Genomic DNA, 16,750 nt, shown 5'->3' with positions numbered 1-16,750 from the left:
CTATAGGCTAGCGTTTATAAGGTCGATTGCCTAGTTACCTTATACTACTAGATCGATTATACTTTCGATTCTCTATAGGATAGGGACTATTAATAAGCTTTTAGTAGTAACGCTACTCGCAGGCGATCCTTCTCGTAAATTTCGCTCTATTCCGACAGTATAAAAGGATTACTTTGTTAGGAAGTTTAGAATCTAGCAGACAGTTAGCCTTATAACGCCTATAACTATATACGTTTCTCCTAAGCCGTAGCCTCGGAGGCGTATACGTATAGCTATATAGGCGGATTACTACCAGTAGTCTCCGCTCGCCTTTCAGCGTATTCTTCTTCTAGTAGGGAGGTCTCTTGTAGCAGGCGCCTCGCGGTTAGCACCTTGTCTAGGGATTTATTAAGAAACTAGCAGGCGCCTCGTGATTAGCACCGCGCGTGGGGGATAGTTATAGTTAGGGAAGTTGTTATCCCTTGTAGGATTTGTAAATCTTCGCCTTTATAGCGTGAAGAGGTTAGAGGACCGTCGATTCGGTAGGTCTCTTCTTCTAGTAATTGAAAACGCGTGATGGAACGCTCTTGCTAGCGATAATTAGCTACGATTAACCTTATCCCGCCTAGGGTAAGCATAGCAGTCCCTAGGTTACTTAAATAATCGGATTGCTAGTAGATTCGAGGAAAAGAAGCTTTCTTCTACTAGTTTCTATAGATCCTAGTTACTCTCGCTTCTTCTTTCGTTAGTACGAAATCCTTACTTTTACCTAGGCTTAGGTATCTAGTTTAAGAAGTCGTCTCTTTTAGTATTAACCTTGCTAATCTACGGTTTATCCGTAGTAAAGTAGTAATTGTAAAGTTAACTAAATTAATAATAACTATAAGGTTTACTACTAATTAGTATAGGTTTTACAAGGGGTGAAACGGAATTCCGTTTGTTAATAATAAATAATAGTAAATTAGTTCTAATCGATAGTTTATAATAGTTAAAAATAGTGTTGTTAACTAGAAGGTAGGGATATTCCCCCTTAGCCTGTCACGTGGGTCTGGGAGGCTTAGGCCTCTCAGCCTGGCGGGCGTATAGCTGGAAGTGCTACACGACTCCGTATTCCAACTATCGTAATAGTAATAGCGTCTACGTCGAAATAGATAGCAAGAAAATCTCGAAAAACGTGGCATTAGCCTTCAAAAAGGAAGAATTCTACTACTAGTTACCTTAAGAACTCGAACAAGGCGTTAAGAGATATCGCAACCTGAAGGCTTTGATAAAAGACCCTGAATTCTACGAAGAGATTACGAGACCGGTAATAGTAGCTAATAGCATAGGAGGAAGAGTCGAACTAACCTTATAGCTACCTCCTCTATAAGAATAATAATAGTAGCAACTACTATACCGACCGCTATATCTTACGGTCTCTCTGTTAATAGACTTCTAACTATACGAGTTAATAGACCGTATCGGAAAGTAATTAACAGAATTCGCGAAACTATACCCTGACGATATAAAATATAGCGGCGATATATACGATATACTCGAAAAGAAGATACTAGTATTCGTAGATTACTATAAAATGCTAGGAATTTACACCTCCTAATATAACAAGGTACTTCCCTTAATACTGAAAGGAATAGCTAAAACCTACTTCTACGCCTCGATTAAAGTAATCAACCTATAGCCTAACTTTGAGACTATAATCAACTAATTAAAATCATACTTCGAGACTAGGGAAAAGTAATAAGCGTACGTTACGCAGTAGAATATAACTACTCTTTCCTAAATCATTCGCGATAATCCTAGAAAGACTAAATCGGAGTGTTTTGATATACTATATGACAAATTAAGCAAGATTCAGCCTGGTTTGCTATAACAGGATCATAACGACCGATCCCTCTATACCTAACTTCTACACGCTTGTAGAGATATTCTAGAGTATATAATAGCGTTATTTATACCGGCTAAGACGTACGAGGGACTTCGTAGCTAATTAATCTCGTCGATTGAGATAGCTACCCGTCTTAACTAACAATAATTCAACATAGTAGCTAACCTACTAAAGCAGTACTAGACCGATAGAACTTTCAACGGTCGAGGGCGTTATTTACGATATAGTCGTTTATTACGAAGTCGATTATTACGAGGAAGAAGCCGTAACAGACCCTTATTACCGCTAACGCTTAAGAAGTGCTACGTATATAGAAAACCTAACTACTAGTTAACTAAACATACTATAGAAGAGAGACGAAAAGCGTACGAGAAGTTTAAAACTACTTAATATGTCTAGGATACGTTACTTCTAGTATATAGCTAATTTCTCGTCTAATACAAGGGTTTCGACGGGTTAGACCTATAACCTACCGCCGAAGACCCCTAGCAATACTACTACGTAACCGAACAAACTAGTAAAGGTAACGAAGAGGAAGAGACTAGTAGCGATAGTTAATTCTAGGTTACCGCCCATTTTACTATAATAGTAATTGACGGTAATAGGATCGCTACGATCCTAGCAGACTAGTTAACCTGCTATGCTATTACGAAAGAAGACCTCTTCCGTAACTAACTAGAACCGAAAGAGCTACCTTCGCAATTTATACTCGAGGGACGCTACTCTACCTAGAACTTCTAAGGGATTATGCCCGACTCGGGCGTAGCAGGATTCTTAACCGCTAGCTACCTACAATTCGTAGCCCTATAACAAATTTACGAAGGAATTACGTTAAATACTAAGGCGGCTAGCGGCGTTATAGTAAAATTCGGCGATAGGATACTACTAGAGTCTATAGGGACTACCAAAGTACTAACGCCGTTTAGAAGCGTTAAATTTTACGTTATTAAGACTAATACTCCCTTTCTTATATGCCTAGGAGATATAGACCGATTAAAGGTCTACTTTAATAATGTTACGAATACCCTTATCTAAGGAAACAAGGTCGTACCTATTATTCGCAAATAAGGCTACTTATAGTTATTACTTAATAAGGAGAAACTACTCGCCTAGAACTACCTTATAGACGCTAAATTACAACAGGTTTACTATCGCTTCGGATACCTATCTATTTAACGATTATATATGGTGCTCTAGAAGGCTAGCTACCTAGTTGAAATTACGGCAATTAAGTAACTATCGAAAGTCTGCTATCGATGCTAAATATACGCACTAGCGCTATCATAGTTTAAATTTACGTTACGAGACGATTACGAATTTAACTATAAGGTTATCGCCGACGTAATATACTTTAAGGGTAACAAACCGGTCTTCTACGTTGTCGATACCGCTACGGCGTTTAACGCCGCCTAGTTCCTTAAGGATATTTCTACGAAAGCTACTTAGGAAGCCTTACGCCTCTGCTAGATAGATATATATCAGGGACCCCTAGACTAGCTAGTTACCGACGCTAGAACAAACTTCTGCTTAATAGAATTCCGAAACGCGGCAAGAGGAATAGTAATTAAAATCAAGGAAATACTTATAAAAGCCTATAATAGTATTAGGAAAGTTAAATAATACTATATACCTCTAAGGAAGGCGTACGAAATTATTAAAGTAGAAGACCTAATAATTATGCTAGAATTAATACTTTAAATAGTAGTTAAAGTAGTTAACAATACTGCTAGCCTAAACGGAATAGTACTAATACTCTTAGTATTCGGCTTATACTTACGAATTACTAACGATTCGCTGCTATCTCCCGAAGTTATAAGGTAGGCGAAAGCGATTAAGAAGGCGATAAGCGAAGTATGTAAACTTTACGCAAGGCGATAGGTAGTAGAAGCTATCGCTACTTATAATAGCCTTAATACAAGGCTAATTGTTAATTTACTACTATAGTTATAAGTATAAGTATAGCGTGAAAAGAAAGGCTAGACCGGACTATTTACTTTAGTAGCTATAAATAGTAAAACCTATACTATCGATACGCTATATAGTCCGAAGACTTTCTAGTCTACTATAGTCAAACTATACTACGAAGATCCTGATTAACTACCTAATTCTATCGCCGTGCTAGAAGAAGAAGAACCCGAAGCTAAGATACCGTAGTAGGAAGTAGTACGCGACGAGATTATCGTCGCTAGCGGAGGTAGTAAACTAGACAAACCGTAAGAGGCACCGGAGCTACCAAGAAGACGCCTAGGCAGACCTTAGAAGAGACTACTGCTAATTGCCTACTTTATAAAGGAATTTAATAATAACCTAGATTATTAATAAATATTCCTATCGATTAAGGAGTAAGTAGACGAAGAATTAGTAATTAAACTACGACGAGAAGGTATTATTATTATACTAAGCAAACCGTTCGAATAGTTAACTAAATAAGAGATTAATAGCCTTATCGCTAGAAGAGTATTTAAATTCACCTAGTTTAATAAGAAAAGGTATCAGAACGTACGAATCTTCCGATCTCGTATCGTTAACGAAGTCAAAAGTAAAATAACCAAACCCTACAAGAAATCAAGACTTATAATACAAGGTTACGCCGACGATAGTAAGAAGGCTATATTAACCTAATCGCTAACGATTTAGCAGGCAAGTTAACGGCTAATTCTATTAATTACCCCGTTACTCCTACGAGAAGGGAAATAACTATAGCTTTAAGATATTATATAAGCCTATATTTAATCCTCTATAAGGCTTAATCATACTATTCTTGCCTACCTACTAAAGCAAATTCAAGACTAGTACTTAAAAAGGACTATTATAAAGGTTATAAAGCCTTTATACGGAATCGTAGAAGCTAGAACCTACTAGTAGGTAACGTATTATAAGCATTATAAAGAGAATCTCTAGATAGTTACTTTTTTATACGATCTATACTTATTAATCTTATCTACTAAAAATCTATACTTTAGCTATATCGGTATGCAAACCGACGATACCCTCGGTTTATTAGACAAGGCGTTCTTATAATTAGAAGACGAATAGTTAGAAAAAGCAGCTTTTATAGCAAAAGCGAAGAATATCCTTATAATTAACAAACCCTTCTAATTTAATAGAGGGATAGTCGCGTTATCAACCAATAATTCGATTAATTTAAGGCAAAAGGGATAAGCTAAGAAGTTACGATATATTAAGACTACTAAACCTAACCTAAAATAGCAATATATCGAACAACGCGCTAGAGGGGCGTATATCGCGTTAATTTGCTAACCCGAGGCCTGTTTCGATTTATCTACTATTACTTAATACTAAGACCCTTCGCTAGAAGCGATAAAAGTACTAAATCAACGGATTCGATAGTAAATAAAATCGCCTAACCGAGGAATAATGTTTATCCTACTCGACCTTATAATAGCTAAGCTATTCGTTTTCGTTAACAGGTCGTTCGCTAATAACCACGACCTTTCCTCCTAATTAGGGTTTCTAATCATCCTAGCTAACGATACTTCCTCTAATAGTAATAACGGAGAATTTACGATTTACGATAACCTTGTTTATTATAGCTTTACAAAGAGTAAACGAGTTACCTATAGCGTATTAGCGTTAGAGATCTACGGGATAGTTGCTAGCGTCGATATAGCTTACGCCCTCGCTATAACCCTAGCGATAATTACTAACTACCTTAACCTACTAACGATTTAGATAGTTGTCTATACCGATTCTTATTCGCTATACGAGTATCTCGTAAAGCTAGGTATTACTAAAGAAAAGCGACTTATGATTGATATCATAGCGTTAAGATAATTATATAAAAGACGAGAACTATAAGAAATTCGTTAGATTAACGGCGAAGACAACCCTGCTAATACCCTTACGAAAAGCAAACTAAATCGAGCCTTCGAGAGATTCGTTGATAGCAATACGATAACGATACGTATAGAGGGATAGGTAATAAGACCGTAACTACGGGAGAAAGTAGGGATAGGAGGCTGAATTGACGAGGAGACGGAACTATATAGGGATAACGTATTCCAACCGCTTCAACACTATAAAAAGAGAGTTTCTAGTATTGCGATAGTTAGAATACGGAGTCGTATAGCACTTCTAGCTACACGCCTGCCAGGCTGAGAGGCCTAAGCCTCCCAGACCTACGTGACAGGCTAAGGGGGAATATCCCCACCTTCTAGTTAACAACACTACTTTCAACTATCATAAACTATCGATTAGAACTAATTTACTATTATTTATTATTAACGAACGGAATTCCGTTTCACCCCTTATAAAACCTATAATTACTAATTAAATAGTCTTTAAAGAATCGTAGGATTAGGGGAGGTACGTTCTAGAAGTCTTCTTCTAACTTGTCACAGTTCTTCCTGCTAGCACGTGGCTACAACAGACAGAGGTCGGAACCGTGATAAGAACAGAGATGTAAATAGAATGATGCAGAAGTCAAACAAACGGTCACAAGGCAATAAACAACGATGAATTGATAAACGTAGGTATAAGCAGTTGGTCTTCTATTGAGTTGACCTACTGACGATGATGCTGTCGAGGGTGTCTCTTATACGGGTACGGCTAGCACGTGAGATATCACGTGCCCCTAATGACTGTTCAATAGAACTGTGACAGGTGCCCCTCCCGAAAAAAGACGATCGTCCCGATCGACAGTAAAATGAAGACTAATTACATGAATTTGTTCCTTCCATTACCCATCTATCGCGAAGAATCACGACCCTGACGATGAAATCCTATCCTAATCGCGGTCCAGCATGTTACTAAAGCGGCTCTGCTTAGCCGGGCCTGCGATGTTCTCGGTGGCGACGCGCTTGTCGCCCTTCTGCAACTTGGCAACAGCTTCGCGCAGTTCCACGATCTTACCGCGGAGGACTGCAATTTCGTCATCCTTGGTGGCGATGACGCGGTTGACCTCTGCGGCGATCATTTCCTTGCTGGCAGCAGTCGCTTCGAGTGCTTTGAGGCGATCGTTGACGCTTGCGACGTCGACGGTGGACTGGGCTTTCTCGTCGAGTTCGTTGAGGCGAGGGATGATCTCCTCGTTGACGCCGTCAACGATTTTCTTCACATTCTTGGTGACCGTCTCGTTCATTCCGTGAACGTCACCTTCGAAAGCCTGAAGCGCCTTTTCCATATTCTTGAGTTGCTTGCGAGCGGTTGTATCGGTGGCGGTCATGTAGCTGATATTCACGAGCGGGGGAACTGAGAGGAGGTCGGCTCGGTGAACAGCAATGAGGTGGCCCGCGATGGTACCGTTGACCTGACCGTCGCCAGTGTAAAAGACGGTTGCGAGAACCTGGGCGCGGGACGGCAAGTGTTCCGTGTACGAGGCGTTGTTGTTGTACGCGGTGTAGGCGCGTTTGCAAGCGTCCTGAACGCGACGAATGAACAGGTTGGAGGAGGGGGTGGCTGGGCCGGTGAAGTTGTCGAGACAAGCCTCGATCTCCTCGAGTAACATATCGTCCGGGTAGAAGGCGAACGCGTCCTGGGCGCGCTTTTTAGCGTCTCGGACCTGGGTGCTATCGACCTTGGTAGCGGCACGCTTCTTCTTCTTGGGGGTGCCGGACTTCTTGCCAGCCTTGGCCTTCTTAGCCTTGGGGGCGGGAGTGGCCTCGACGGCTGAGGCGTCGGACTCCTCCTCCTCGCTGGATTCGTCAACTGGCTCGGGGTTGCTCTTCTTGGCCCTGGTCTTGGCCTTGCCCTTGCTGGTCCTCTTAGGCTGGTCTTCCTCGACCGTCTCGGTAGGTTCGGCGTGGGCTTCGTGGGCCTTGTTAGCCTCGTCGGCGTCGAACATGGTGGTGTCCTGCTGGTCACCAGTGTGTTCAGTGGCGGCCACGGTGATTTCCTCGGCGGCGCTCTCGCTGACGACGTGAAGTTCCTCGTCGGCCAGGCCGAAGTTGTCTCCGAGGTTCTCGTCGTCGGTCTGGGTCTCGTTGTTGCCTACGTCGCTTCCGGGGGCTGCGACGGAGCCGGTGGGGGTTTCGGCGATCTCGTCGGTGTCTTGGCGAGTGCGTTGGGAAGACATCTTCGCGTTCTTGATGTCGAATCTCGCAATTGGGACGTGTAGTAGTGGTAAGTTGAAAGTCTTGATGAGAATAGAAGGGGTTTGTGATGTGTTATGAAGTGGGAGATTTGTTGATTTTCTGTTGTGTGGGTGGAAGTGGGATTTATATAGTAGGAAAAGTTCACTTTTGTGGTGGTGGTGGTGAAAGTGAAAAGGCAGAGTTTTTCGCTGCCTATGAGGCAAGTGCCTACGAAGGGAAGGAACGAGTGTTTTGTGCGAAATTCCATTACGTTAACAAAGGGAATAATCTCGCTGATATCGCTTTATTAGGAATCAGCTGTTTTGTCGCAGAATAGCGACGTTGTTCTAGTTGTTTCGTTGTTGGCGTCGCTTGGAGCGGTAGGTTGGTGTAACCTCCGCGTCGACGGGATATCTCGCCTCATACTCGTTGACGAGCTCTGCTGCGTTGGTCTCAAGCGATTCGCGAAGCTCCCAGGTATCGAACCTTGCGGTAAATCCCTTCCAGCGAACGAGATATTCGATCCTTGGCTCGCGTTTTCTCCGGTTGATTCTGCGGCTCACAATGTGGTCGATTTCCCATTCTTCGCTGCCGTCAACCTCGATAGGTTGGGGCGGCTGTTGTTCACGGTTGAATGGGTCGTCTCCCTGGGCTGGCTTGTATAGCTGCGCTACCGATAGGATTGGAAAAATTCGCCAATGGGCCGGGAGGTCGACTTCGTAAGCTGTTGGGCTCACAATTCGAACGATTCGAAAGGGGCCCATACGTCGTGACGTCCACTTGTTATGGCGTTGGCCAGGTAAGTGGAAGCCCTTCCCTAGTCTTATCCAAACCTCGTCGCCAACGGAGAATCTGACGTCTGAGTGCTTTTTATCATAGCGTTCCTTTCTCAGCGAGTTCGCTATATCGATCAAAGCCGCTGCCTCGTCCTGGTATATCTTTCTTATGGCGTCGATAGACTCGGTTGGAGCGTCTTTTTCCGCGATGACGTCGAGAGTGCTTCGAGGCTTGAATCCGTATACGACCTCATTGGGAGATCTCCCGATCGTTGCGGTGTACGAGTTGTTGAGGTTGTGTTGCAGCGCTGGGAGAATCTCTGGCCATGGGGTTTCTGGGTACTCTGAAAGCTGGAATCGGATCGCAATTTCCGCTGTTTGGTTTGTTCTCTCACTCTGGCCGTCAGTCTGTGGGTGGTAGGCTGTCGACAAGAGCAGTTTGACTCCGAGAGTGCGGAATATCGCGGTCCAGACGGCTGAGATGAACTTGGGGTCTCTGTCGCTGATGATACGACGTGGAAGTCCCCAGTCAGCCAGTTGGAAGGCCCTAATGAGGACTATTGCCCACTCCTTGGCCCCGTACGTGGTATGGCCTGGTAGAAGTATGACCTTCTTCGAGAATTTGTCCGTTGTGGGCGCGAGCGTATCAAACCACTCGAATCCGGGTAATGCCCACGGACTCCCTCGTGCTTTTACTTTTGGTAAATCGGTAACGAAGTCGATTGTTACGGTATCGAAGGGGATTCCCACGACTGGAATCGGCTGCAGGCTGCCTGGCGGTCTCTGCCGGTCGACTTGGTTTTCCTTACATCTCGGGCAGTAGGCGATATATCGCTTTACTACCGATCGCTTGTTTCGTATCTGGAAGCTGGCTAGCTCTGCTAGCATGCGGTCTACGCCGAAATGGTGCTTTTGATCGTGGGCAAGGCTGAGAACTTCCACGACGGCTTTGCGTGGGATACACAGCCTTTTTGTCCCATCATACGCACGGTGGAATAGGAAGCCTGTCTCTGATAGTTGCCACGGGGAGATTCGACGACGAATCGGCGTGCGCCTCTCGTTCCGAGCGCGATTTTCCTCGTCGTCTGCCTCCTTAGGTGACCACCACTCATCACCACTCTCTCGTTGTCTCGTGAGTTGCTGGATGAGTTTTCCGTACTTTGGGTCGGCTTCGTAATTTTCAACGATGGTCCTGGCGAAGTCTTTGCTTATCCCAATTGTGAACCCGCCTGGTTCTCCTAGCCGTTCGTCGTCCTCTGAGTTGAAAGCTGCGATATTCTCATCGTCGTGGATATCTGCGAGTACGTCGCTTTCTTCGAACGGGTCTGCTCTACCTGTTGCCACCAGCAACGGTAGACGCGAGAGAGCGTCGGGTACAACGTTGAGTTTCCCTGGGACGTGGGTGACGTTGAGGTTGAATTGAGAGAGGTAGTTGGCGGCACTCGCCAACCGAAGGTTTGCTTTGTTGAGATCCATCGTTCTCAACGACGTGTGGGTGAGAATTCCCTTTGTGGCTGCGTGGTCCGTAAGGATCTGTACTGGGTTCCTGTTTGATTGCACCAGTTTCCTAAGTTTCCTTACTGCCCACACCACTGCTGCTACCTCCGCCTCGGTCGCGAAGTATCGCTTCTCTGTTGGGGATGTTACTTTTGAGAGAAACAGCACTGGTTGGATATGCTTTTGTGGGATGTCTTTTCCGGGAATTCCTACGCCGTCCCAGGTAATATCCATCTGGAACACCATAAGCCCGAATCCTCCCTTGCAAGCGTCGATCTTAAAGAATAAGGGTTTTTCTGGGTTATGGTGGTATCTCACGACCTGGTCGCAGAGATTCTTTTGTAACGTTTCCCATGCTTCCGTTTCTTCTAGCGTTGGCTCGAAAGTCGTACGTTGGAACCGTTTAGTTCTTACAGCCCTATTGAGGCCTGTTGGCAACTGGTCCTCCTTGCGTAGGATCGCGGCTAGCTTGGTTTTCCTTTCGTTAAGGGGGGCTGCGATCACGTCGTACCATGGAATGTCTTTTCGAAGACATCCTGCCATTCCGAGGTATTTCTCGAGATCGCTAAGGTTTTTTGGGAACCTGAGATTCTTAAATGCAGCGATTCGATCGTCCGTTCTGCGTATCCCTTGTCCGTCCACGATATGGCCGAGAAGTTTCACGGAAGGGAAACCAGCGAATGACTTTTTCGCTGCTATGTTGAGCCTGTTGTTGTTGATTATGTTGAGGACTGTTTCAACATGCTTAAGGTGGTTTTCGTCGGTATCGCTGAAGATCACGATATCGTCGATGTACGCGCGAACGAAGTGTTTATGGTCCTGGAAGATGCGATCCATGAATCGTTGGGCGTAAGCCGGCGAGTTCTTGAATCCCATGAGCACTACGTTCGAGATCTCGATACCACGGGGACTTATCACTACCATCCTGTTACGGTGTTTCGAGTGGATAGGCAGTTGGTGAAAAAAACCCGGTGGCGTCGAAGAGGGTTATTCTTTTCTTGCCACGAATCGCGTTCATTATGTCATCTTGGTCTGGCAAGGGGTAAACGTCTGGGACCGCTAGGCGGTTGAGTGGGCGTAAGTCTGCGACCACTCTGGGTTTTCTCGCGGTCTCCGTTTGTCGCCATACGATGAAAAGAGGACAGGCGATCGGAATTGGCTTCCCGTCAGCCCAATCCATCTTTCCCTCGGCGTGAAGTTGCCCGTAGGTTTCGTCTAAAACTGCGAGGTCTTCGAGACCGAGTGGATATACCTTTATGTTGGTTTTTTGGTTCTGCCATCCGTCGACGAGGTCGATTCGCATGCGTTCCTCGTCGGGGAGTGGTATGATACCTTTATTGTGATAAATATCGTACCTGTCGAGGACTTTCCGCAGTTGTTGTGCGAAGTCCGTGTCGAGATTACATATCTCGACGCCGTGCTTGCTAATAATCACTGGTACGTCGTCTGGTTTAGAGATTCCGTAGTCTGGTATCTCGTCTATCCATGGTTTGGTGTTTCCTTCTGGGGTGCCTTCCCCATTAGTTACATTGAACATTGCGTTGCCGTGGTTATTCTCAGCTTCGAGGTCGCTGAGCAGGATACTTATATCCCCTGGTGGTTGTTTCGTAAGGTGACCGATACGGTGGCCTTTGGGGATTTGTATTTCTGAATTTCCTTTGTTGTGGATGAGAAATAACGCTGGGGTCGCGAGGTCTACCGTACTGTAGATCGCTGCCTCATGTGTTGGGTGGAAGTGCCAGGTCTCGCTCCCGTCGTTACTATCCCTTGGCAGAGGGCTGTATCGTCCCGGGACGAAGACTTGACTCTTCCGTGGAATTGTTACTGCGTAGGCGTTTTCCACGCGCCTGGCGGGTGGCGTCTGCCGTCGATACTCAACGGGCGCCTCCATATTAAATACGGATCGAAACTTAACAACAGACTTGTTGAAGTCTACGACGAGACCGTGTTCCTCACAGAAGGGGGTGCCGAGCAATAGGTTTGCTCCGAGCATGTTGACAACCCCTGCTGTGACAATAACGTGTGCGTTCACGTCTGTCTCGCCTATTTTACCAGGGACGTAGAAGTCAAATGTTACTTCTTCTGTGACCTGGAAGGTGGAATCTACGGCGTTCATTTTCCTTGGTTCGATCGCTCGAAAAGACGATTTGCGGGCGAATCGTGTGACCCAGGACTTTTCAACTAGTATGGTTGAGGCTCCTGTGTCGATACACACCTCGTCTGGTTCGCTATTATCGTCGGCTTTGACGTGGAGTCGAAGGTGTGTTCTTTTCGAGGGCATGCCGCGCTTATTCGGTTTCGTCTGAGCGTCGATGATTTGGCCTGGTGCTAACTTCGGCAACTCTCTGATTTCGTGGTTTTTCACGGCTACTCCAGCGAAGTCGCTAGGCGGCTCCGTCTGGGGCTCTGTTTGATACGCCGTCGTGACTACCGTTACTTCCTCTTGTATTTGAGGAGATGGGGGAGGGATCTCTGCCTTGGGAGTGGTCGCCTCGTGGGCGCGGAAGGCAACGTCATTAGTCCATCCTGTATGGGCTACCTCTTCCTCTTGTGGTTGTGCCGCTGGGACTTCTACGACGTCTTCGAGGATATACCCGTGATCGACGAGGTGATTGATCATGTCCTCGTCCGATTCGTCTTCCCACACGAACTTAGCGTCGTTAGGCGGTTGACCCGGACGGTTATACCGGGCGAATCGCCTTGAGTTCGGGAACTTCTGCTGTGCGTTCCAGGGTTTGCGGTCTTTCCAGTTTTGTTGTTTCCAGTTGGGTTGCGTTTTCTTTTGTTGCCATTGGGGCTGGTCACGTTGTAGCTGGGGAAAATCGCGTTTCTCTTGGTTCCTGTTGTTCCAGGCTGGGCGTGGTTCTCCCCATAGAGCGTTATCCTCACTGTCTGGGGCGGTTGTGTGAAGAACCTCGATTGGGGTCTGCAGGTATCTTCGAATAACTCCGCGTTTTTCCTCGGCGAGTCTGAGATAGCTCTCAACCGTATCATTAAGCGTTGGTTCGTGGAGAAATCGTTGCAGAGATGGGTCCAGAGCGTTGTAGAATATCGTGAGTAGTTGCTGCTGGGGCGTTGACGATCCCAACCATGCTCTGCCATATTTGAAGCAGTCTTGGGCGAATAATCGGATGTCCTTGTTGCTACCGATCTTTTCCACGGTGAACTTGTTGGATACTACCCATTGGATTGCTTCTATCTGGGTTGGCCCGAATCGGGCTCTCAGTCCCTTCTGTAGGCCGAACCATCCCTGGGCTTTGTACTGGTTCCTTTCCACGGGCCCGAGGTGATATTCCCACCAGCTGAGTGCTTTGCCTCTAAGTAGGCTCTGCCATTCTCTGAAGACCTCGTCTCGAGCGTGAGGATCAACGATCTTGGCTTCGATCGCCGAGAGCCATAGGTCTACGTCTCGGTAGCATGGTGTCTCTCGGTCGTGGAATATGGGCTCCCTGCCGTACTTGCTGTCGGCGTCGGGCCAGAATACTCCGTATCGTTGCTGAATGTTCGTTATGGCCGCGAATCTCCTCCCTGGGTTCGGTAGTTCCGATCCCGGCGTTGCCGTGCCCAACAGCCTTCCGAACGCGTTTATTAGCATTGCCTCGAACTGCTGCTGCATTTGAGGGGGCGGTGGAGTCTGGAAGGATGGAAATCCCGTTGCCATTGGGTATGGCATCTGCCCCTGAGGGGAAGGTATCCTCCTGTGCCGGGGGGCATATATTGCTGTTGAGGATTCCATCCCTGGCTCGGTATAAATTGCGTTCCCTCCGATGGGGTCCCCATGACTCGTGCCTCCGTTTTTGGAGGAATAACCTCGGCTTGCAGCGGTTTCGTATATTGTTGTTGATTTGACGGTCCCGCTTGCTGAAAAGTTTGTTGAGGTTGGCTTGCGGTTGTATCCGATACCGCTGACTGTGGCTTTTGGGGGTCCTCGTGATTCCCCTCGTATTGGCCGTGCTTGAGTGGTGCCCCAGGAGGTTGTTGCTCTTGCTGTTGAAGCTGTGTTGGCGGCGTTATTGGCGCTGGTTCGGTGGTTTCGTTGTCTCTCACGGGTTGCTTGCTTTTCGTAATGTCTGACTCTTCCGAGCTTGGTTCTCCGAATTGTCCTTGAAGGTCCTGGAGTTCTCGGGCGTAGATAATCGCCCTGGCGATGCTATTTACCGCCTCGTTATAGTCGTAATTCTCTATCCTCCAGCTGTCTTCGAGTTGCGTTGCCTGAGTCCAGGTTCTATCGTCGTATCTGACGTCGATTCGGCCGATATTCGTATTCCACGCGATGAACGCTATAACACTCGTATATGCTCGAAAGGAGTCTGAAATTCTTGTTGTTTTGGGATCATCGGGATATGTCTCCCAATATCGTAGGAGACGTCTCGCTGTCTCGCGATGACCGTTGTTTAACCTCGGGTTATTTGCGTAACTCATCGTGTAAGTCTACGTTGGCTACGTCGAGGTATGGGTTGTGATTTTGAGCGAGTAGGCTCGTAGGGTGTTTCCCTCGAGATTCTCCGCGATATATCGCGGTTGAATCGAGAGAAAAATTGATCGAGATTAAGTTGTGCTACCACTTGTCACAGTTCTTCCTGCTAGCACGTGGCTACAACAGGCAGAGGTCGGAACCGTGATAAGAACAGAGATGTAAATAGAATGATGCAGAAGTCAAACAAACGGTCACAAGGCAATAAACAACGATGAATTGATAAACGTAGGTATAAGCAGTTGGTCTTCTATTGAGTTGACCTACTGACGATGATGCTGTCGAGGGTGTCTCTTATACGGGTACGGCTAGCACGTGAGATATCACGTGCCCCTAATGACTGTTCAATAGAACTGTGACATAACTAGTCGGCGAAATCGGGAGAAACTTCGTTCTATAGCTTGAGGCTTGTAAGATTCCTCTTCTTATAGGTCTTAAGTAGGAAACCTATATAGGAACCTAGTTGCTATAGGCTAGCGTTTGTAAGGTCGATTGCCTAGTTACCTTATACTGCTAGATCGATTATACTTTCGATTCTCTATAGGATAGGGACTATTGATTAGTGTTACGGCCCAACCAGTTGGTGCCTGGCCGGCGTAGCTATATAGTGCAGAACAGGGGATAATGATGCCGGAGTCATCATTACCGAAGCTTTTGCTTTGTGCCACAGTTGGTTGCCCTGACCTGCTCGTAACACAATGATGACTCCTGTCAGATTGAGCGCGCTACGCGAGGCTTCGGCAACGCTCGGCAGAACACTATTTCCGAGCGCCGAGCCCCGGGTCAGGGGGTGGCATACCCCCTTCCCTACGCGCCCCTGAAGGGCCCTTAGACAGTTACACACATAACGGAATATACATCGTTCTGAACCCTCAATTCGACAATTAACAGTCTGATACGTGCTGCGTTTACGTTAAACGCCGCCAGCCATCTATTCTACGCATACGAAAGCCCTTTCTACGCGCCCAATTGAACCCCTATCGTCGAAATGTCCTCCTCAAGCGCGAAAATCACCCTGAATACCCCTGCCGACTGGATCCTATGGATCGACCAGCTGCAGTCGAAGGCCAAGTCCTACGACCTCTGGCGATATATCGATCCCCAGCGCCCAGGCGCCTTAAACACGGGACAAACGCGTCTCGAGCGGCGGATGGAGCGGCCGAAGCGCCCCGAAATATACGATCACCCCAAGACCGGCAAAGCCGAAGTGCTAAACGAAGACGCCGACTACGAAACGCGCGCACAAGCGCTGGAGGAGCTCTCGGCAGCCAATCTCGCCCTGTATAAGGAACGTCGGTCTGAATATATGGAGCGCTCCAAGACCCATGAAGCGTTCCTGAAAGGGATTCGCGTGCTCGAAGACTGGGTCCGAGATACAGTCAGCACCTCTCTCCTCAAGAGCTGCTGTACCGCGGACCGCGCACTGGACCGCTGGGTCTACGCGTTGAAGGAACGCGTAGGGATAACCACTCGTGAGAGACGCACCGCCGCGAGCGAAGCATATAAGAGAGCGCTCCAGATACCGGAGCGGAAGCGACTCGCAACGAAGAAAGAGCTGGAAGAGTGGCTTACGAAGTGGGAAGAATCAATCCACGAAGCAGCAGCGGCGGGCGTCCCGGGTACCGAGCTCCCCAGTATATGGTTCCCGGAATTCACCTACGCCGTGAGCCACAGCTACGCCGATACATGGATCTTCTTATACTAGACCGTCAAGGACGAACGCGTCGAAAGCGAGAAACTGAGCGTTGGAGAAGTCCTGTCAGACGCGCGGCGGTTCCTACAAACAACCTCTCAACACAACCCGAAGAAGCAGGCCGGACGCGGAGCGTTTGGTCCTACCACAGAAGCCACTTCAAGAAACGAAGAGGAAGGGGAACGAACTTCCCCCGCGCGCCTAACGGTACCAATGAGAAGCAGCCGGGGATCTCGAGGAAACACGCGCTCCAGAGGAGGAGCTCGCAGAGACCGGTCGCGGAAGAGAAGCGATGGGGAGAGCGAGGGCAACCGGCTGTGCCCTGCGTGCCTGAAACCTCACCCGCTCTCGAAGTGCTGGCTCGTCAACGAACGGGAGCGCCCTGAGTGGTACGAGCCGAGTAGAGAGCTTCTC

At 47.0% G+C, this 16,750-nt stretch overlaps 3 protein-coding genes across 3 annotated transcripts; 1 reads left to right on the top strand and 2 right to left on the bottom strand.

Annotated features, from left to right (window-relative positions):
• Positions 1-6,611: 6,611 nt before the first annotated feature.
• Positions 6,612-7,898, bottom strand: CTRU02_212790 (uncharacterized protein; the record flags this gene model as incomplete). Its single annotated transcript, XM_036723370.2, has 1 exon — positions 6,612-7,898. The coding sequence occupies one exon, from the start codon at positions 7,896-7,898 to the stop codon at positions 6,612-6,614; it is 1,287 nt and encodes a 428-aa protein (XP_036584646.1).
• A 345-nt stretch (positions 7,899-8,243) lies between these two features.
• On the bottom strand, positions 8,244-13,785 carry CTRU02_212789 (uncharacterized protein; the record flags this gene model as incomplete). Its single annotated transcript, XM_070205912.1, has 3 exons — positions 8,244-8,903; positions 9,369-11,094; positions 11,525-13,785. 3 exons carry the CDS (start codon positions 13,783-13,785, stop codon positions 8,244-8,246), a joined length of 4,647 nt encoding a protein of 1,548 aa, XP_070060305.1.
• A 1,846-nt stretch (positions 13,786-15,631) lies between these two features.
• On the top strand, positions 15,632-16,348 carry CTRU02_212788 (gag protein; the record flags this gene model as incomplete). Its single annotated transcript, XM_036723372.1, has 2 exons — positions 15,632-15,975; positions 16,054-16,348. 2 exons carry the CDS (start codon positions 15,632-15,634, stop codon positions 16,346-16,348), a joined length of 639 nt encoding a protein of 212 aa, XP_036584648.1.
• Between the last annotated feature and the right edge of the window lie 402 nt (positions 16,349-16,750).

The sequence above is a fragment of the Colletotrichum truncatum genome, assembly GCF_014235925.2.
Source record: "Colletotrichum truncatum strain CMES1059 chromosome Unknown Contig_0009, whole genome shotgun sequence".
In the NCBI taxonomy this organism is placed as follows: Eukaryota; Fungi; Ascomycota; class Sordariomycetes; order Glomerellales; family Glomerellaceae; genus Colletotrichum; species Colletotrichum truncatum.
Note: the sequence above shows the minus strand (reverse complement) of the source record. Positions and strands in the feature narration are given on the sequence as shown.